At 45.8% G+C, this 22,279-nt stretch overlaps 2 protein-coding genes across 2 annotated transcripts; one reads left to right on the top strand and one right to left on the bottom strand.

The window, feature by feature from the left end:
* The first annotated feature begins 306 nt into the window (after nt 1–306).
* LOC125942687 (SCAN domain-containing protein 3-like) lies at nt 307–3,139 on the top strand. Its single transcript, XM_049660953.1, has 2 exons — nt 307–813; nt 1,260–3,139. The coding sequence occupies exons 1-2, from the start codon at nt 747–749 to the stop codon at nt 3,137–3,139; spliced, it is 1,947 nt and encodes a 648-aa protein (XP_049516910.1). The 5' UTR covers nt 307–746.
* Nucleotides 3,140–13,986: 10,847 nt separating this feature from the next.
* LOC119439982 (tigger transposable element-derived protein 4) lies at nt 13,987–16,004 on the bottom strand. Its single transcript, XM_037704937.2, has one exon. It carries the CDS (start codon nt 15,502–15,504, stop codon nt 13,987–13,989), a length of 1,518 nt encoding a protein of 505 aa, XP_037560865.1. The 5' UTR covers nt 15,505–16,004.
* Nucleotides 16,005–22,279: the final 6,275 nt, after the last annotated feature.

The following is a 22,279-nucleotide window of genomic DNA, read 5'->3' as shown; positions in this document are numbered from 1 at the left end:
GATCGACGGCACCGGGCGTAGCAGTCGCTGGCTTAATAGCATAAAATTCATATATACTTTTTGTGTGTTTGTACAACCTTATTTTTTAATGTGTTGGGCTTATTTTTAATTAATATATTTTTTCTTTTTTTTTTCGCGGTTGCGAACCTGCGATCTCGTAAGTTCGGGCACGATCGCGCGCGGCATTCCGCGAAATAATAGCCATGGCTAGGTGGCGTATGCCACCGCCCGATTTAAAGGGTTCAGCCTCATCCATCCATCCATCCATCCATCCATCCGTGCCAGTTTTCGGCCATAGAGCAGGGTTGCCACTGGTGGCTACTTTTCGCCAAATTGGCGAATTTGAGAGGCCCGTGGCGACCAAAAATTATGAATGGCGACTTGGCGAATTTCTGGCGATTTTCGGCTAAGAGCTCGATCGAGTTATGGGTTCTAAGCTCAGTGTCTTCTAAACAAACGAGCGACAACATTCAGCCCGTCCACTACCTCCTAAATTTTTCTATGAGGTACTGGCACGCCTCCTAGCGAAATGTAGGTTAGCGAACTGCTCCGCATGCCGCGAGACGGCAGTGTTGATGGGTTGGCGGCTTTGTGGCGCAACCCACCACTCCGTTTCAAGGGGGGCGCTCATAGAATCTATCCATCCATCCGCTTGCTACGATCTCCTGATTCCCATTTGGCGACGGCGGAGCTTGTGGAGCTGCCTGTCTTCGCTGCTGTAATACCTACTTTTTAACTGCTGGAACATGGGGAAGCACGCTAATGCGAAGCGAAGATTTCGTGATGAATGGCTCCGGGATCAAAAACTTAAAGGTATGTGTTATATGTACAGGGGATTTGTGGTCATGTTAGTCTTGGATGATCGTATTGCATTCATGAATATAAGCGGTCGGGCGGGTTCCTTTGTTTCTATATTGACACAGGCCATACATGGCTTGTTTTACGTTGTCGTAAAGCGGACGGAATTTATTATTTCGCCAAGTTGCATGAAATCATTGCCGCAGTTTTATTTTATTTTTTCTAAACAGAGCTTGTGAGTTTAAGCCATTACGTCGGTCGGGCGGGTTCCTTTGTTTCTATACTGACTCAGGTCATACATGGCTTGTTTTACGATGGCGTAAAGCGAACGACGGAATTTATTATTTGGCCAAGTTTCATGAAATCATTCCTGCAGTGGTTTTATTTTTTTTTTCTAAACAGAGCTTGTGCATTTAAGACATTACGTTTTCTTTATTTCTTCACTTCGAAATGTTTTCCAGACTGGATATCGCCGACTGAACATGGACAAGCGGTGAAGTGCAAATACTGCAACTGTGTATTGAGGCCTCATTATACGGACCTCCTAAAGCACGCCGACTCTAAGAAGCACAAAGACTACGTTGTGCCTGCCCCACAGCAGCTCAAGCAGTTCTTGGCCCAGGTCAGCAAGCCAAATTTTGACCAAGCAAGGCGGGAAGTTCGAATAGCATTGTTCACCGCTACGCACACACCTGTAAGTGCGGTTGATGAACTTGGTGAAATTCTGCAAGAAGAATTCGACGGAAAGTTTCGGATGCACCGTACCAAGTGCGCAGCTGTCATCAAGAATGTGTTGGCACCACACTTCAAGCACAAGCTGGACAAAATGGTGAAGGAAGCCCCGGGGTACTCCTTAATGCTCGATGAATCTACGGATGTCTCCACCACAAAACAGCTGTGTGTTTCTGTTCGCTTTCATAACTCTGAAACGAACTGTATCTCGGACACGTTCCTCGACTTGAAAGAAGTAGCGAATGGAACAGCAGAAGTGATGCATCAGTGTGTCATGGACATATTGTCTGATCACGGGTTGAGCCTTAAAGACTGTGTGGGAATAGCGACAGATGGTGCAAACTCAATGTGCGGAGAGCACAACTCTCTGTGGAGCCGGCTCAGGGAAGGGCATCCAGATTTGATTTTAGTAAAGTGCATGTGCCACTCGCTAGACCTCGTTGCCGCAAAGTCAATGCAGACAATGCCTTCAGCGCTCGAGTACATGGTACGAGAATCTCACAATTACTTTGCTCACAGCTCCACCAGGCTCGCTGCATACAAGGGATTGTATAACAGTATGCTGGAAGACACCGACAAGGTAGAGCCACCAAAACTCCTGTCTCTGTCTCCAACAAGGTGGTTGGCAATGTTCGACTGCATCGAAAGAATTTTGGGTCAATTTGAGAGCCTGCAGAAGTTTTTTCACAGTATCGACAGCCGCAACTATAGCACGCGTGTTCTTCGGGACATGTACAATGACACTCGGAACCACGTCTATTTGATTTTTCTTGCAGCAGTGCTTCACAATGTGAAACGAGTGAATCTGTTGTTTCAGAGCCAGACAGCCGACCCTTTGAAGCTTTTTCAAGAACTAGAAAATCTATACATAGATGTCCTTAAGCGGATCTTGAAACCAGCCGTGTTACGGCACAACTCCAACAGTGACCTGCTTTCCCTGGATTTAAAAAACATGGAGAGCATCTACTTAGACTGTGGACAAGCAGACCTCGGAGCAGCATTTGCAGAACGGCTCGCGGCAAGTGGATTGCCTGCCCATGACCAGACCTGCATTAGAGAGCGGTGCTTCAATTTTTTGCAGAAATTGGCAACAGAGCTACAAACACGAATTCCAAATGCAACATCTGCTCTCCGCAGGCTTCAAGCTATAAGTCCGGAAACTGTATTGGGGCCCAATGCTTGCCGGGAGATCTTGAGTTTGCCGTCATGCCTGTTTGGCATACGTAACAACCAACTGGAAGCGGAGGTACGACTGCTTCGGTCTGCATTCGCTACAACTGAAACTAGTTCTGCCACAAGTTTCTGGTATGAGGCGCTAGCATTCAGGGACGCTGCTGGTGTACGTCCCTTCCCAGCACTCGCCGCTGGAGCCATCAGGATCCTGACACTTCCGGTCTCAAATGCCGAAGCGGAGAGAGTCTTTTCTAATGTAACCTTAACTAAAACAGAACTTCGCAATAAGATGAAGATGGACCTTTTGGAGTCCATCTTAAGGATCAAATTTGGCCTTCGTCTGAAGAAGAAGACATCGTCAAACTACATCGTTCCGGAGGAAGTTCTTTGTAAAATGACGGCAAACTATTCTGGGGCTTGCAGTATCTACAATTAGTGTTCCTCAAGAAAGCGCTTCGCGATCACGGGGTAATATTTGCGGCCGAGAGGCTGATGCAGGGTGTTTGTGTGCAATAAAAGTAATTGTTTAACACATTCTCAATTCTTTGCATTGCGTGTGTGCAATAGAAACAATTGCTTAAGACAATTTACATTGTTTATCGGTTCATTTATTATATGCATCAGATAGACGCGCGGAGATATTTGTGACTATAAGAAATGGACAGTGGAGATTTTAGCATGGTGGAGCCGATGGTGATAGGTCTTCTTCCGTTGAAACGGGCGGACACATCCTTACATGCCCTTTGAGTTACTGGAGCTATAGTAACTCTACATGATAATGATGATGGTGTGGCATTACGGTGCCATCTAACGGCTAGTCGGAGAACCAGGCGTATCAAGCTCCCATTCTGAAGCGGGCGATGCAACTGGCATTGGAAAACGTCAATATAATTTCAGGATTTTGGATGGTACTGTATTCTACGAGGTTATGCAAAATTGGAAGAATTTATTACTAAGTATTGCCGTACATAACTAGTGTGGCGACGTTTTTGGCGAAATTTACAAAAAAATGGCTACTTTTGGCTACTTTTTCCTCGTCGTCTGGCGACATTGACTCAACACTCAGTGGCAACCCTGCCATAGAGCCCAACGAGGTGACATCGGAACGCAATCCTTTGTTGCCGAACGAGCCTTGTGTCGCCTCGATTACCACACCACCAAGGAGCCTCGGCAAGAACAAGAGCGGCCACATCCTGAACAGCGATTCACGCAACATGATCTTCCACTGCTACACGTTTTGGCGTAACAGGCAGCCTGAACGCAGCGTGGAGGACACGAGCAAGTTTGTCGCCGACATGCTCGGTGTCAGCGAAAGGACTGTGTTCAGGGTGAGGGAGGAAGTTAAAGCTTCGCATTTTTCGGGTGGCAAACTGACGACGCCCTCGCAAAAGCGCCCAAGCAATGCGGAGAAGAGAAGACGCAGCGCGAAGTTTGACAGCTTCACGTTGTGCGCGCTGAAGTCATGTGTGCACGATTTCTTTCGCCGCAACGAGATACCGACGGTCGAGAAGATAACTACAGAGTTCTCGGAGCGTATGGAACTCCTATCACTAAGGCGGTGTACCGTGCGTCGCCTGCTTGCGAGATCGGCTTCATGCACGAAAAGAGAAGCCGCAACTAGCTGCTTATCGACCGGGATGACATCACCGATTGGCGGAATCGATACCTCCGTGACGTGGAGCGCTACCGGGCGGAAGGCCGAAAGATCTTCTACCTGGACGAGACATGGGTGACGGCGGGACACACTCGGTCGATCGTGTGGACAGACACCGTGGTGCAGAAGCGCAGACGCCTGTTCGCTCGAGCAAATGGCCTGACGACGGGTCTAAAACAACCTTCTGGGAAAGGTCAGCGCCTGATCGAGACGCACATCGGCAGCGAGGATGGTTTCGTCGACGGCTGCTTGGATGTATTCAGAGGCCAAAAGACAGGCGACTACCACGGCAATCGCTTTGAGGGCTGGTTCAAGGGCGTTCTGAAGAAGTTGCCAGCTGGGAGCGTCATTGTTTTAGACAATGCACCTTACCATAGCCGGCGAGAAGAGAAATTGCCGACGACGGCCTGGAAGAAGGAAAAGATACAGGAGTGGCTCACAAGCAAGAACATCACCTACGGTGAAAGGATGATTAAGAAGCAGCTGCTTGAGCTGGTGGCATCTGTGAAGTCACGCTTTCTGAGCTACATCGTAGACAACACAGCTGTAAGGGCCGGTTGCATTGTACTCAGGCTCCCGCCGTACCACTGCGAATTTAATCCCATTGAGCTTGTGTGGGCCAAAGTCAAAAATGGCATCGCTGCGGACAACAGAGACTTCAAGCTGTCCACGGTCGACGTCATCTTGAGCGAGAAAATCAAGCAGGTAACGGCAGAAGACTGGAGGAAGAGCATTCAGCATGTGATGGACTTGGAGGCAAAGTTCAGACTTGACATGTCTGGGAGTGAGCACGTTCAACCCATCATCATCCAGCTGGGTGAAGACACTGAAGAAAGCGACTCCAACTGCGAGCTGTCTAGCATTGAGCCACTCGACGAAGCATAAAGGCTTCTTATTAAGAAAAGAACAGCCCTTATTATGGCTACCAAAATGTTGCTGGTGGGTTCGCAACAACCAACCATCCATTCCGTGACCTCTCAAATAAATAAGCAGTTCCATTTATGGCATATTCCTTATAATAGAAGCTCAATTCTGATAAGCAACGTCCTGCACACATTGTGCTCGATTTAAGAAGTGGCATAGAAATACATTTAAATGCTGGCATATCTTAATTGAAACACTATTGTTAACGCTGATTATCGTTGGCGGGCTCAAAAGCTCATTCGGGCAGCCACCTTCGAGTTTGACCCGCCCCATAGTGAAATAGCAGAAGTCAGAGCACGCTTTATGGTTCTGTTAGCAGTCTTCACTGGAAATCAGTCATGTCATAGCAGTGCTGGTGAAATAACAGTAGACAACACGGAACTGACAGCCACTGTTAGCAGCTTGCACACCAAAGCACATTCATTTGGTTGCATTGTTTATTTTGTTATCTGGCTCACACAAGTAATGTGAATAAGAGAAGGAATATAAAACATCATTAGCTTAGTGAGGCCCAAAATTCTCATTCAGGCAGCCACCGTCGAGTTTGACGCACCCCATAGTGAAATAGCATCAGTCAGAGCACGCTTTATGGTTCTGTTAGCAGTCTGCACTGGAAATCGGTCATGTCATAGCGAGTGGTGGTGAAATAGCAGCAGACAACACGAAACTGACAGCCACTGTCAGCAGCTTGAATGCCAAAGCACATTCATGTGGTTGCATTGTTTACTTTATCTGGCTCACACAAGTAATGCAAATAAGAGAACAAATATAAGACATCATTAGCTTAGTGAGGCCCAAAATGCTCATTCAGGTAGCCACCTTCGAGTTTGACGCGCCCCATAGTGAAATAGCAGCAGTCAGAGCACGTTTTATGGTTCTGTTAGCAGTCTGCACTGGAAATCGCAGTCATGTCATAGCGAGTGGTGGTGAAATAGCAGCAGACAACACGAAACTGACAGTCACTGTCAGCAGCTTGAATGCCAAAGCACATTCATGTGGTTGCATTGTTTATTTTGTTATCTGGCTCACACAAGTAATGCAAATAAGAGAACAAATATAAGACATCATTAGCTTAGTGAGGCCCAAAATGCTCATTCAGGCAGCCACCGTCGAGTTTGACACGCCCCATAGTGAAATAGAAGTCAGAGCACGCTTTATGGTTCTGTTAGCAGTCTGCACTGGAAATCAGTCATGTCTTAGCTAGTGGTGGTGAAATAGCAGCTGACAACACGAAACTGACAGCCACAGTCAGCAGCTTGAATGCCAAAGCACATTCATATGGTTGCATTGTTTATTTTGTTATCTGGCTCACACAAGTAATGCAATTAAGAGAACAAATCTAAGACATCATTAGCTTAGTGAGCCCCAAAATGCTCATTCAGGCAGCCACTGTCGAGTTTGACGCGCCCCATAGTGAAATAGCAGAAGTCAGAGCACGCTTTATGGCTCCGTTAGCAGTCTGCACTGAAAATTGAAGTGTTGTCGTAGTCAATTTTCAATTTATTAATCTGACTCGAGCAAGTAATGCGAATGCAAGCACAATTATTAACGTGATTAACTTTGCTAGCATTTTTTTGTCATATTTACGTACCGGAAAAATGCTCAGTAAAGTTGAACGTGTTTTAGTGAGTCACTTTGTTCATTACAAGCCGTAGGCAAAGTGACGGACAGATTCAGACAGTGATATTGGGGAAGTAATAAATGTTGAAAGTTGCAAAAGCTCTCACAGCACTGCTTTGCTGGACTCCATTCACTAGAAAACTGCATTTGTAATGATGAAAGCGTCAAGACAGGAAATGATACCCCACTGCACAATGTTATATATGTGTACGACCACATGTGACGGGCAGCAAAACCATCTGTTTATTAAGACTGAATGCAACAACATAGCAAGGTGCTGTTTCACAATATGACACCTTTTCATGTGCACTTCTGGCAAGCTACCGTATGCACTGATGCATAAACACATTAACAGGGGTAAGAGACGAAGTAACTGTGCAAGCCATGTGATGCTTTTAACATTTTGTATCTGTCAATGTTTCTGTTGTCACAGCTGATAGAACTTTCTTTCGTGCAAGTTGGCTAATCACGTTGCGGCAACAGCACAAGAAGCAAGGTCAGAATAGTAGGAGAAAACAAAGCAAGGTGGCAGAATGAGGAGGCAAGGTAGACAAGAGAGAATGGCTTTAATGACATCGAAGAGGCCAGCCCTGCTATTCACAGGACTTGGTGCTTTGAATGAGACGAGTTAATGGAATTGCAAAGAAAGTCATGGCTGCAGCATGCTTACAAGATCAAATGCAAAAATAAAAGGATAAAAATAGGAATAAATACATACACGCACGGAAGAACTCACATATTCACACACATGAACACAAACGCGAAAACTAAGATCTAAAATACAAAAAAGGGCAAAATAACAAATATACACAAACACACAAGAAAACATGCACACACATTTAACGCAGACGCGAGTAGAACTATTAGGAGTCAGTTCACAAGCAGCTGTGCCTACTTGGTCGTACTTTTTTTAAATGCACACATTGGCTCTGTTGCCTTCACTGTCATAGGAATTTTTTAGTAGCGACATATCACGACAAAGTGCAAAGCTGTGTTGTGGGAAAGCAAGTCGAGCGCTGACAGCACAGCTTATGCGCGATTGTATCACAGCAGGCTTTCTACAGCTGGCGCGTGCAGTGAGCGAAGAGTTCTAAGCCATACAGCGACGCAAATACATGCCAAGCTCCCTTGCAACGGCACCAGTGTATCAGTCATAATTTTATATTAGCATTCAGGCTGACATTAAGGAAACAAACACTGCTTCCAAACGCCTGACCGTTAACAATCCAATGACATTCGCTCAAGCAGCGTGTGTTAGTCACTGATTGTTAGCATTGGTGGAAAGCAATCAATCGACGGTGCTACACAACACTCGAACGACGCTGCTAGACGCTCGGCTATCTTATCACACTGCTGCCAACGATCGGTCGTTTTCATGCTGAGCTGGCAGCAACGAATCTTTGCGTTGGAGGCTGCTTTCACAAATCTTTTCTGTTGAGAAACTCGCAGGTTGGTTTCATCCGCGCACGCTTTTCTCATTTATCCTGATAATGGTTTTGCTCCATCACTTCACCACGTCCGACAAGAAACGCAGGGGCACAGTACACAAACACACCCGCCGCTCACAGTAGGTACCAGACTTTGGCGAACTCTCCTCGTCGTAACTTCACTTAGGAGCAAAACAAAATACCACGGAACAAACACGTATGATGTTTGTTTGCAGCGGTATGTCGCGGCGGGATCCTGTTTCCACACGAAGCGCAGCGTCACCGATGTTCGCTGCAATCTTTCTTCGCCGGCTCAGAACAAACGCACGCGGCGCCAATTGTGCATCATAAGCTCACAATAATATTTCCGGCATGACAGACCACCACAAACAATTCGAATTCACTCTGACGAAGGGAGGCGCACAGAGCTGACGTGACTCGGCCCAGTTCGAAGCGAGGGCGGCCATGTTAGGCATGTTCTCCGTCGGCGGGGACACCAGCCGTCCGGCTCATGACGTCACCTGAAGTGCGCGCCTATTGGTGCCAGCTCGTGTGCATCCGCCTTTGAGGGGCAAATGCCGCTGTCTTCTAAAGTTGTATCCGACTATAGTAAAGGAGGCATTGATCTCACACGTGACCTCTGGCCTGGATTTAAAATTTTTACCGGTATTTTTCGCGAACACGGCAAGCACGGATTCATTGGTTCGTACACTTATGCTGGTTGCTTATTTTTCGCTAAAACCAGTTTATTGCGCTTCGACACCTCGCATTATTTAACTTGGGGTGAAGTGACGGGTTTGCGAGAAATGTAAGCCCGAAAGCTAGGTATCGGTCGTGAGCCATGCGGAACAAGTCTGCATCGAAACGGGAGCTGGATTCTGCTGCGACTGAGGACAGCAATACCGGTAAGTCGTTTAACATCGCTGCTTCTTGAATCGTTATGTAATATTCAGTCTCGTTAACTTACAGGCGGAGACAAGTTAACGAACTAGATCCTGCATTACATATGGGCAGTCAGGAACCTCCGTTGCTGTTTTCGAAATGATGTTTAGTTGCGCGTCCATCGTTATGCAAACACAATGACGAAAAAAAAGACATCGATACCGGAACACCCGTTACATTTTTCATCTCGTTGTCCCAGTGCCGTAGGCGGCTGAGTAGCCTTATCAATATATATATATATATATATATTCGATTCCGCCGGCAACTGCTTTCATCCACAAAGCCAAATAACCCTTTGGTAAATTGAAGTGAAAGTACTGAATTTAATGTATTAAAGAGTTGCACGCATGATAATTTACCCATATTTCGTACTTGTTGGTTTTAAGTGTTCTTGCTGTTCCGTTTGATTTACCTTGGGGCATTTATTTTTGCAGCAATAAAGGGGTGCATCACGTGCGTGCGGAAAAGGAATGCAGCAGTTCTAATAGCTTCACGTGTGTCGTACATTTGCTTGTGGCACCAGCAGCGTGATAACTTCTGGTGTATAAATGAGTGCACAAATGCTCTCATTTGTGATCCTAATAATACTTAAGCTGTTGACACGCATTGTAGTTAGGCAGGTAGCAATATTCATTTAATTAACATGTTGCTTAAGCACCCTAGAACAAAGTGTACAGTTCCATGTGTTCTGCAGTCTAAAACCATTACAATATATATGTCACACCTTCTTGCATTTCAGATTGCAAAACTGCTTTTTCAATTTCTGATGCAATCAAAATTTCTGTTCCAGACATGCAGTAAAGAGGATGGCACCAGTGTAAAGCAGCACTCCATACACCAAAGACAAGCTACTTCCTGCTACAACAAGGCCATTTTGTGGACTTTGGCTGTTACTACAAGGTAAACAATACCAAGTTCAGAAATAAATATGCTTGATATATACTGTATTGGCTCACTAGTCTTGAGATACATGTCATTTGTTTGTAGCAGATGATATGAATGTCTTTAAACATTTACGGTTCAGCATAATTGGTTCAAACATAAAAGAAAGCCCTACATGAGTTTGGCTAATCTGTGCTGTATCTCATGTGTTACTGTTCTGCCCCAACAGAATCTGCACCAAGCACACCATGGACATCATCACAGGAGCCCCCATCTACCCTGACAGGAAGGGGCTGGAGCCGAATTTACAAGCATTTTACACCACAAACAAAGAAGCAGATGCAGAAGTATTTGGATGAGATATCAAGTCTACGGAGGATTGTGTCAAGACTGAAAAGAGCCTCAGCCATCATTCCACCAGCATGGATATTGGCCGAGTCATCCAGGTACCTCAACACTAGAAATTCTTCATGTTGAGATACACCTGCAACCATTGAAGCACGGACGACGCTGGCCAAAAGAGTTCCATCAGTTTGCCCTTCCTTAGTCAGCTTCCTGGTCGTCAAATTCCATTTGTGCCGAGTATACATTTTTTTCTATAAATGCAAGCTTTTTCATTCCCCACTCTTGCTAGGGATAATTCTTCTTCCTCATCCAAACATGAAGGTCAACCGATTCTGTGCTCATACTTAATAGCATTCACTGTCTAGTAGCATACCATATCTGTAGCAATATTTCTTAGTGTATGCTGCCATGTGCAATTCCTCTCCAGAAATAGCCGATGCAGCATCGACATGCATCTTGCATTAACCGTTGCACAATGCGCTATGTAGCATTGGACTTTTCTTAATGTTTTTGGCTTTCAGTGCTTGCAGAGCCGAGTGGCTTCCTTCATGAACACAAGCTTTCTGATTGCCATATTTAATTCCTAGTCTCATTCAGCATTGCTCTTCTTGCTCAATAGCCTGGGTGTAGCCCTGCTTGTCTAGCCTTGCCTGGGTATAGCCTTGCCTTGTTCGATAACCTTCAGTGTACCTTGTGCTACACTGAAGTGATTGATTACAGAGTCTGGTTTCGCTGCTGTCCCACTTGGTCGTGGTCGCCGTGCTACGTTTCTCGAATGTGGGGACCTGGTAAGTTGCATTGGGAAGCAGTCTCTCGAGGTAAGCACCTGCTCCTGCAGTCCGCACAGCAACATAGACTCCCAATTTACACGCACCGTGATTGGTGCTCCCCGTTCTGTCCTTTCCTGCTGTAGCCATGTGCAAATTTTGCTTGTGGCCTTCGTCAGCTGCAATTTGGCATGAACATAGACCAGCATACGTGCTTACATGATCTGAGGTGTATGAAGTTGATAGCCACCTAGGTGGAATGGCCCGCAAAAGTGGCTGCCGAAGGTGATGCCCACGAAACCGACTTGTCCATAGTGAGAAAAATTGGGGCACCAAGTGTGAGCCATACATTAGCGGCCCTCCAAAGAAATGTGCAGGCTGGAAAGGAGTTAATACTAAAATGCTGGGTAGTCCATGTTGCTGTGTTGACTGGGGCAGTAGATGCCTGCACCACCTGATTGCTTCGCAATGCAAGTTGCTAATATTCAATGGTGACTGTCGGTGCAAATAGGTGGGACACGCCGCCCAATCTGTTCGTGCTGCTTGTTGTCGCTCATTACCAGACCACCATGTGTGTTGGAGGCAAGCGCTATGCCTGTAGTCGGACAGCTGAATGTGCCGTAAGTGACCCATGTACGTGAATGCTCACTGTTGCCATGTGGATCTTCACCAATGTATAATGTATTGTGTGGACCTTATGCGGTCATTGATTGCAGTCTCATTTCACTGTTATCTGACTTGGTTATGGTTACCGCGTTATGTTTCTCGGACATGGCGGCCTGGTCAGCTTCATTGGGAAGCAGTCTCTCGTGGTAAGCATTCGCTCCTGCAGTCCGCACAATGACATAGACTTCCAATTTACATGCTTTGTGATTGGTGCTCCCCGTTCTGTCCTTTCCTGCTGCACCCATGGGCAAATTATGCATGTGGCCTTCCTCGGCCACGATTTGGCATGACCATCATTTAGAAGAGTATAGATGTAGGCCAGTTGGTGATTCATGATTTGGGAAGTTACCGCAAATAACACACGAGACAAAGAAATAGACAACACTGAAGCGGTACTGACAACTGTTTATTTAATGAAGCGAACGCCAAGCTTATATAGATCAGACACACGTGTGCACCCAAAAAGCAACGAGAAAACCAATAATAACACAGAGCGACCTTCAAGAGGGGTGCGATACAAATGCTAAGATACACGCTGATAGACTAGTGAGGCACTTAACACGTGTGTATCACGTGGAAAGAAACAAAAGTTCTTTCTGAGTAACAGCAGATTATCGGCAGAAAAAATGGCCAACTGAAAAGAGAGGTTGTAGAGGCGATAGCCATGCGACACTTTAAGGATGGTGATTGCGTTATTTTTCAGTCAGTTGCTGTTACCCAGAAGGAACTTTTTTATTTTTCTACGTGATACACACGTGTTAGGTGCCTCGGTAGTTTACAAATGTTTATCCTAGCATTTGTATCGCAACCCTGTTGAAAGTCGCTCTGTGTTTTTATTTGATTTCTCGTTGCTTTTTGGGTGCACACGTGTCTTATCTGTATAAGTTCGGCGTTCGTTTCATTAAATAAAGAGTTGTCAGTACAGCATCGTGTTATCTCTTTCTTCGTCTTGTGTGTTTTTTGCGGCAATCCTTGACCAGCATACATGCTTACATGGTCCGATGTGTGTGAAGTTGAAAGGCCCGCAAAAAGGCTGCCGAAGGTGATGCCCGCAAAACCGACCATGTCCATATTGAAAGATAGAGGGGCACCAAGTGTGACCTACACATTCGCGGCCCCCGAAATAACAAAAAAAAAGAAACTTGCAGGTTCGAACGGAGGTAACTTTAAATTTCCGGGTAGTCCATGTCGTGTTGGCTGCGGCAGCAGATGCCTGCGTCACCCGATTGCTTGGCAATGCAAATTGCTCATGTTAAACGGCGACTGTCAGTGCAAACAGGTGGGACACTGTCCAATCTGCTTGCACTGCTGGCCGTCGCTCGTTACCAGGCCGCCATGTGCAACGACGAAAGCGAGCCGTTTACGAGCTCGCGTTAATGATTCCAGCGCATCTCGACATGCAATTTTTATTTCTGCTCTTGTACGAGAAGGTGCACTGCTTGTCTTCTGCCAATAAAGTCGCACGTTCTGTTCACTCACTTGTGGCTTGTTTTTATGGGCATCAGTAGAGGCTCTTTGGTCTCCTGGCAATTAGAACGCGAAAACTACGTGGCAGCCAAGGCAATGAGGCGTGCCGCAACATCAACCGGGCGAGCTCGGCGCGTACCAGCGTACGCGACTGGTAAAAAGCGGCCATATTGAATTTTGCTCAAAAAAAAACTACATTTCCACTTCCTGTTTGAGCAGCACCATCTGTCTTATGCCTAAGTAAGTTCCATGCGCTGCCGCTTCTTATTTTCATACCACTGTGGAAGCTACAGTTTCCCTTCTCTAAAGTTGGTTCTTTATTCTATGGACTACCCACGAAAGCGGATTAACCTTGCAGCCCCTGGGCTTGTGCGCCGGTGAGTAAAAAAGCAGTGCTTCGCATTTTCAACTTTGAATTTCATTACGTGCGGGGCGGATAAAGCAGATTCCTGTCGTCATTTCTTAAAAGTAGAAAATACAGTTGACTCCCGTTAATACGAAGTTCACGGGCACCGCGAAAAACTTCGAATTAAACGAACTTCCAATTAACCGCAAAAAACAAAAACGGATATTTTTATTCGAAAAATGACTATGAAAAAAAATCGGTTATTGCCGTCTGCTTCTGCTTGCGGCATCTTGCTACGGAGAGCAAGTTCTGCAGGCTGTAGACGTGGCCGAGTGCTTCGTCGGCATTGCTCTCTGCAGCAAAAAACCACTGTGCGATGGCAAGGCCCGCAGCTACATCAGCAGTCGCAGGTTGTGGCTCACTTAAAATGTTGTCGTCCCCGTCACTTTCATTAGCAGCCTCGTTGGGCCGAACCATTTCAATAATTTCACTGTCCGTCAGCGCACCGCACGTTTCAACAGTGCTATCAACGGCGACGTACTCTTCGAAAGTGACGTCACCGAGAGCTGCTTGAAGAGTATGGTCATCGAGCTCGCTTGTGTCTGCTTCCCCCGCTGGAGAAGACGAACCAACTCCCGCCACACTTGCACTAAAACCACACGCCCTGAAGCAGTTTGCAATTGTTTCTTCTTTAACGCGGCCCCACGCTCGCGCTAACATGTGGATAGCACTGAGGAGGCTCACCTCGTACTGCATGGAGCTCTCCATGCACAAGAGCATCTGCTCAAGAAGGTGCTTTCGGTACAGCACCTTCACATTTTTTATGATTCCCTGATCCATAGGTTGCAACACCGATGTTGTGTTGGCTGGCAAGTAGGCGACGCGGATGGCACTCAAGGCCGGCACATTCATGTGGGCACTGCACTGATCAACAAGAAGCAATACCTTACGGTTAGATGACGCGAACTTGCAATCTAGTTTATGTAGCCAGTCTTTAAATAGTTCCGACGTCATCCATGCCTTTCTATTGGATGCGTAATCGACAGGCAGCGTTTTGACGCCCTTAAAACATCTAGGCTTAGCGGCCTTGCCGAGCACCAGCAGGCGACATCGCTCCGTGCCAGTCATGTTCGCGGCAATTAAAACGGACACTCTCTCTTTGCTGCGTTTCCCTCCAGCACAGTCATCGTCCTTGAAGGTCAATGTCTTCTCGGGTAACATCTTGTAAAAAAGTGCCGTCTCGTCGGCATTGAAGATGTCTTCCGGCTTATATTCGCTCAAGTATTCGTGCAGCTTTTGTTCTCTCCACGTCGCACATGTTTCCTGGTCGACGGACGCCCTTTCGCCACTCACGCTTTTGAACACCAGGTCGTGCCGTTGCTTGAAGAATGTCAACCATCCATCCGAAGAGGCAAAGTTTTCAATTCCTAACATCGCCGCAAGCGATAAGGCTTTCGCTGCAACGATATTGCCACTGAGCGGAAGGTGATTGCTCCGTGCCTCCCTAATCCAAATGAGCAACGCTTGCTCTAACTCCGGCTGGGCGCCGGTGCGCATTCTCTTGCGAGACATCTTGAACTGGTCTTTTTCAACCGCTTCGAGTATCGAGCGCTTGTTCTTCAGGAAGTTTGAAAGAGTGTTAGGCTTGATGCCGTACCTTCGTGCGATGTCCTGCTTGGCGATGCCTCCTTCCTCAACTTCTTTCATAATCTTTACTTTCGTCGCCAAGTCGAGCGTCCGATAAGGTCCGTGGGTTGCCATTGTCACGACTGCAGGTGAAATGCGGCGCGCCGCAAGCGGAACCTCTGTGCAACGAGGCCTGACGCACTACAACACTCGAGGAAACAAACGGAAAGCGCACAGAGGCCTAGTACGTCAACGCCACAGACAGACCACGTGAAGCGGCTAACCTTGCCGCCTGATGATCTTCGGCGCTGTCGTCAGCTGCGATGCAGAAGACGCCAGTACCTAACATTGACGCTTCATGAGCTGTGGCGCTGTAGTCAGCTGCGATGCCAACGATGCCCGTGTGGCACGCAAAGCTGATTTTCACTTTAAAAATAGGAAATTTCTCTAACATTACGATCACGTCGAGACATCCGATTGAGAAATAACTTCTAATTAACCACTATTTTAGACTTCACACTTCTAATTACCGAGCATTTTTTTCTGTTGGTTTGCATGCAAAACTGACGGGACCCCTGCTTCACTTCCAATTAACCGAAATTTCCAATTAAGCGACTTCGAATTATCGGGAGTTGACTGTAGTAATAATTATAAAGTTATTGCCCTTCCAAAGCAATTCAAACGAGGCTCTTGCTATTTTGCCAAGTTGCTAAAATTGCTAACATGAGTACAGCATAGATAATAAAGTTTTGGCTGTTTCTGCATAAATGACACACCGCGATAAATTCACTGCACATTAGTAACAAGTGTACTTCCGGTGATAGTTAGAGTAACTGCATTTGAGACATAATAAAATGACTGTGTTTATTACTAGTATCTGGCAGAAACAATTGTCATCTAATCGAGGCTTGACTAAGCACAGCCCACACAAGGACACCATTGAAAGAAATGCACGCTCAAAACAGTGTTGGTGTGTGCTAGTGTGTGTGTGTGCGTTTTTCTGTCATCGAGCGTTTCGTGCACTGTTCTCTGTCATACATGAATCACAAACTCAGGCGCACTTCCACCATAGTAATTGAGGCTCTTTTTTCTTTCGACTCCAGCCTCCAAGACGCTGCTCATATTTGGACTCATCCCTTTGGACTCTATTGTCTCTGGACGTACAAGTCAACCGTGAATGTGTCACCACTGGAAGTAACATCAAGGGCCAGAATCATCACAGGGTATGTATCTGAACACTTCAACTAGAACCGTATTTATTCATTTACGGGACTAACTTTTGTTTCACCATTTTTTGCTTGCATGTGTGTCATGGCTTTGTCATTTCTCTTTTCAGGAAGGCGGACACAAGAGATTATTGGTCTGCAAGCTGCCCACGCTAGGCCACAAGATGCTCAACTGTCACCATAATGACAACAGGTCCTCTTGAACTACGTGCCTCACTATGAAATGTTTGGAAGTTTACCAGATAGAGCGGTGTGAGCCCTATTAGGAAAGCAGCAGTCTAGTTCTGTATCGTACCGAGCGGGAATGAGAAATTTGACATACAAGCTTAGTTGCTTTTAAGGGCGTTTTATGACAATCGGGGAAGTAACATGTTGAGTCCCAACTTGTTTCTTTTCCAGTCATTATAGCCGTGATGACCAGAACAGAAACAATGTAGCAAGCTCCTACTTGCTAATGCACAAACTCTGTCATCTGCTCTTTGCAAATCAATTTGACGGGCATTAGTACCCCGAAGTATCACATGCTCCCTCACAACGATACTTTGTTACATGAAAATGCAAAGAATTTTAAAACGATCAAAAGCGCTTAATGCAGTTTTAAGGAAATGACACTTCATGTTGACTGAAACTCTGGCAGTCACTCTTCATTTTATTTTTTGTTTAAAGTACCCTCAGGGCCACCTGGCATTAAAGAGGGGAGTGGTTACAAAGTAGTAGAGTAAAACAAACAAGTACAGTGAGTTCTTGTAACATAATGATTCTCCTGATTATACAATGTTAGCTAATGTTTTGCAAAAAGTTTGTTATCTGTGATGGCTACGATACTTGGTGGATCCATTTCTGAGATGTACGGGGCATGAAAGAAAGACTTCGTGTTACATGAATCAATTCCTACCTTACTGCGATGATCGACGCAATTTGAAATGCACTGAGGCCACAGTATGAAGTCGTCATGAAGTGTGGTGCGATAGAAAATTTTATGAAATAGCAAAAGATGGCCGACTTTGCGACGATTAGCTAGTGGAATGAGTGCTAGGCTAGTTTACATTGAAGTTATACTTGCGGTACGGTTGTAATTAGAAATAATGAAACGAGTAGAGTTACTGTGTACTAGTTCAAGTGAAGTAATAAGATTAACGCGACTGGCATCCCGTATTGCAGATGCATATTCAAGTTTCGAGCGAATTAGTCTTGTAAAGCTGTAGTTCAAAAGTAGACTGTGCTTTAGAAAAGTTGTGCCATAAGTACCCGAGCATGTGATTAGCATTGCTAATGATGTACTCTATACTAATGGTCCAATTTAAGTTATTTGTAATGTTTACACCGAGATATTTGTATGACATGACAAATTCTAAGGGAACAGTAACATGGCAAGTGCTAGGATTAGAAATAGATCTGGAAATAAGCATTATTTTACATTTGTTTACTACAAGAGGCTCATATACAGTTTGCATGAAATCAATAACTAGGCTAATAACCATAGTAGGCAATAATCATAAGAGATATCTAGAAAAGGCAAGCTCACACAACCGGCCAGCCTATTTCACACTTCACAAACTTGAGAAATCACTAAAAACAAATATTCTTTCTCTTCAAACAGCAGATGACAAACCTAAGCGCAGTGTGCTCCCAAAAAGATTTTGAAATGTACTCGCAGAATAAGTTCAGCTTAACATTCAGCTAATAAACAGTGGACGAGCACGGGAAACCTCAGCGTGGGAACTTGTCTTCGTCTCGGCCCTCACAAATATGTTTGCTTCGTGAAACGCTGGCTCCAAGCTGAGGCTTCCCTTGCTCACCTGTTACTCAACTGAAGTGTTCATCTCCTTGCAACCTCTTTGCCCTGTTTGAATACATATACCGAGATGCTTTTTCAACATTAAACCACAAATTCCATTTTCCAAGGATCTGTGAGCATTAATTGGGCTTGCTTATATGTTGATTTAGTGTCCTTGTTTATTCACACAATATTTCCAGAAGTCCTAAGCACTGCTGTCTCCATAACGTTCCTTGATTTCCCTACGAGTACTCCACTTGTGTCAAAGCTTTTACTGCCGCACCTGAGCACTAAATGTGCAGCAGAAGAATATCCAGAGCAGAAAATATGTGATGTAAAATTTAGCATAACGCCCCCCCCCCCTCCTGCTACGAGACCATTGCTCTCGTAGCAGCAATGGGACATTGCAGCTCGAGCTTATCTTGCTGACAGTACATTTTTGCCGAGCATTTTTTTGTTCCTTTCTTTAATCTAGCTGAAATCGTCGAACGCAGAGAATGTAAAACGTCAAGCAGCACTGTACGCAATACAAGTACGAGGGCAGCTCAGCATACATATCACTGTCTGAACCTTCGTTTGCCCTGCTTTACGGCACGCCGAACACGATGAAAAAACTTCGCTCGATTTCAGCTTTGCGTTCCATTAAATAGATTGTTATCTGTGTTTCTGTATGTTGCAAACTCAGTGACGGACAACATTAAGTCCACCTGAGCTGTATGAAAATTGTGAGCATGTACTGCCTCATTCACCATTGACAATAAACAATGCAAGCTTACTTCTTTGAAGTGTTTTATTGCCAGTTGAGGCCTCTTGATCACCTGGCGACATATACAAATATCTGTAGTCATGTTAGAGTACAGTACACACGAATACCGCCCCGAAAGCAGTAACAAAATGCCCCATACCAGCGAGCGAGCAACGCGACCAGCCCTACGAACCACTACCGTAGCGGCCATATTGCTCACTACGTAATGATGATGATATTAGTTTCGATTCTGCCAGCGCCATCTCTCGGTCGCATACTTTAGTTCACAACGCCACCGCTACGCTTATTTCCATTGCACTGTGGAAGGTACAGTTTCCCTTCTCTAAGTTTGTATGGGGGTTCTGTGGTTTACTTGTCAACGGTGTTTTTCAAATCTGGGAGCCTACCAAGAGCTCCCAGATTTGGGGCCATATTCTGAAACGTTCCCCTAGGCGATATTTCTTTTTTCGCTTTCAGGCGTGCGCTCATTGGCTGTTTTAGCAAAATTGGATGAGCTGATTGGGTGGTTGCATAGGTCGGCGCACTCACTCATGAGTGCACTCACTCACACTCACTCGCACACATTTCAAAAAGTGCGAGTGCGAGTGAGTGCCAGTGAGTGTGAGTGGAGGTGAGTGAGAGTGCGTGCCAGTGAGTGTGAGTGCAGGTGAGTGCGAGTGAGTGCCTGTGAGTGCGAGTGAGTGTCAGCAAGTGTGAGTGGAGGTGAGTGCGACTGGAATTGGAGTGCAAGTGAGTGCCTGTGAGTGCGAGTGAGTGCCAGTGAGTGTGAGTGCCAGTGAGCGAGAGTGAGTGCCAGTGAGTGAGTGCCGGTGAGTGTGAGGGAGTGCCAGTGAGTGTGAGTCAGTGGAGGTGAGTGCCAGTGAGTGTGAGTGGAGGTGAGAGCCAATGAGTGTGAGTGGAAGTGAGTGTGAACGTGGTGAGTGCCTGTGAGTGTGTGGAGATGAGTGTGAACGTGACCGAGTGCTGTGCGAGTGGAGGTGAGTGTGAACGTGACTGAGTGCTGCGAGTGTGAACGGGGTGAGTGCTTCTGGGTGTGTAGAGGTGAGTGTGAACGTGAGTGCAGGTGAGTGTGAACATGAGTGGTTGCGAGTGGGAGTGTGTGAACGTGGTGAGTGCTTGAACGATAAGCAGAGGTGATATCGGTTCACCTTGCTTGCGGTCGTCTTGCTCCAGCGGCGGCCACGTGGGTGTCATATCTCGAAAGCTATCTGCGACGTAGAAAAATGGCGCACGCGCGCCTCCTCTTCAAAGCGATTTGTGACGTGAACAATGTTCAACTAGAGCCGGTAACTTCGTATGCGCCGTGTTTTCAACGTTTAGTTCGCTTTGAAGCGAGAGGCGGCACAAAGGTCAATTCGCTCGTGGCTATAGCTGCGCCTCCTTACTCCAGCGTTCTGACAGCGAGTTTCCGCGGTCATCGAGCAAGATGCGTTCATGTTTACCTGTTTGCGCGTGACACCGTGCTTGCATATTTAGTTAGTAGGCGAATGTGTACAAGCTTATACGGCCCATTATACTACTACCCTTGCTTCGTATAGCTCTCTACTAATTTGCTATCGCAATCAAAGCTTCGCCTTTCGGGCGAAACTGCAACATTTTCTTTAATACACCAGGGAATATGTATGGGCTGGAGCGCTGATGGCAGAAATATCCAAATCATGACTGGCAAATTTTGCCATGACTTCCACTGAGTGAAGACGTTTAATACCATGTGATTTGCTTCGCTGGTCATCCACCTTCAGAGGGTGGAATGGCTCATTTTCTTCCTGCTTCCCTCTTAAACGTACACGTATAGGCTCCTTATATAAACAGACAGAACGGAAGAGGGACTAGCCAAGTTAGCACAGAGTAACAGACACGCACGCTCGCATACATGGAGAAAAAGCGAAGATGCAATGATAGATACCGCTTTGTTCTCCCTTTTGTGTTTGTTTCGGCGTTAAGTGCTTGACTAAGTATACGGACAGTCAATCTCTCCCTCTATTTCCCGCTCTCTTGGCTCAACCTGACCGAAGGGGAGCTTAGCGAGCATGGGCGGCAAGCATGCACACGTCTAATGTCACTGACAGAGAGATGGACAGAGTTTGGGGCTGACGTCAATATTTATGTCACCATGAATAAATTGAAACAAAAACTTTAGTCGTGCTAGTTTTGCTCTACTTTGCAGTGTTAATAAACCAGCTCTCTTTAATAATTTAGTCAATGAATCCATTAATTTGTATTTAATAAAATACTATAACCTTATTGCCTTCCTCTGCACCCCTTCCATTCTTGCAATTAGTTATATTGTGTACGAAAACCAAACAATATTGGCATGCTCCAGCACTGTTCGAACAAGCATTTTATCTGGAACAGTAAATTTTATCTGGGGCCACAAGACGAAGTTGTCTTCTCAGAAAGAAGAGTCGGTTTAGTGCTCAGCATGTACATTGACTTCCACTTGAGATTATTTTGTTAACATGGCTTTCCCATCGGAGAGCGTATGTTAAAGTGACACCTAAATATTTACGCTGAAATGCACAAGTGAGAGTTTACTTACATTTATAATGTATGTAAACTCAGATATCTGTTTCTTCCTGTTAGCATTACAGATTTTTCGGCATTTATAGTCATCTGCCACTCCTGACACCAAGAAAAGGCAGAATTTTGTATATGGTGATTATCACTGTGATTAATTTCGCGGTACGAAATACAAGTAGTCAGGGAATAGACGGATGTTACCATGTAATCGGGAAGGCAAATCTCTTGCGTATATTAAAAGTAAAGCTGGGTCCAAAACACTGCCTTGGCGCACTCCTGATGCAACAGGTGCTAAATTGGAAGCTTCGTTATTAATATACACGAATTGTGAGCGGTATAGATCAGCACAGTGACTCATGAGTGCACTCACTCACACTCATTTCAAAGGGGTGAGTGCGAGTGAGTGCCAGTGAATGTGAGTGCGAGCGAGTGCCAGTGAGTATGAGTGCGAGTGAGTGTGAGTGCAGGTGAGTGCCAGTGAGTGCAGGTGAATGCGAGTGCGAGTGAGTGTAAGTGAGTGTGAGTGCAGGTGAGTGCGAGCAAGTGTGAGTGCTGATGAGTGCCAGTGATTGTGAGTGCGACTGAGTGCCAGTGAGTGTGAGTGCGAGTGAGTGCCACTGA

Source organism: Dermacentor silvarum, chromosome 1, assembly GCF_013339745.2.
Source record: "Dermacentor silvarum isolate Dsil-2018 chromosome 1, BIME_Dsil_1.4, whole genome shotgun sequence".
In the NCBI taxonomy this organism is placed as follows: Eukaryota; Metazoa; Arthropoda; class Arachnida; order Ixodida; family Ixodidae; genus Dermacentor; species Dermacentor silvarum.
The sequence above is the reverse complement of the archived record's forward strand: the minus strand, read 5'-3'. Positions and strand labels throughout refer to the sequence as shown.

Bases quoted from the DNA above. Each gene is read 5' to 3' on its own strand.
- LOC125942687 (XM_049660953.1), top strand. From the start codon at position 747: ATGGGGAAGCACGCTAATGCGAAGCGAAGATTTCGTGATGAATGGCTC. The intron at 814-1,259 runs GTATGTGTTATA...AATGTTTTCCAG, and splicing joins CCGGGATCAAAAACTTAAAG to ACTGGATATCGCCGACTGAA.
- LOC119439982 (XM_037704937.2), bottom strand. From the start codon at position 15,504: ATGGCAACCCACGGACCTTATCGGACGCTCGACTTGGCGACGAAAGTA.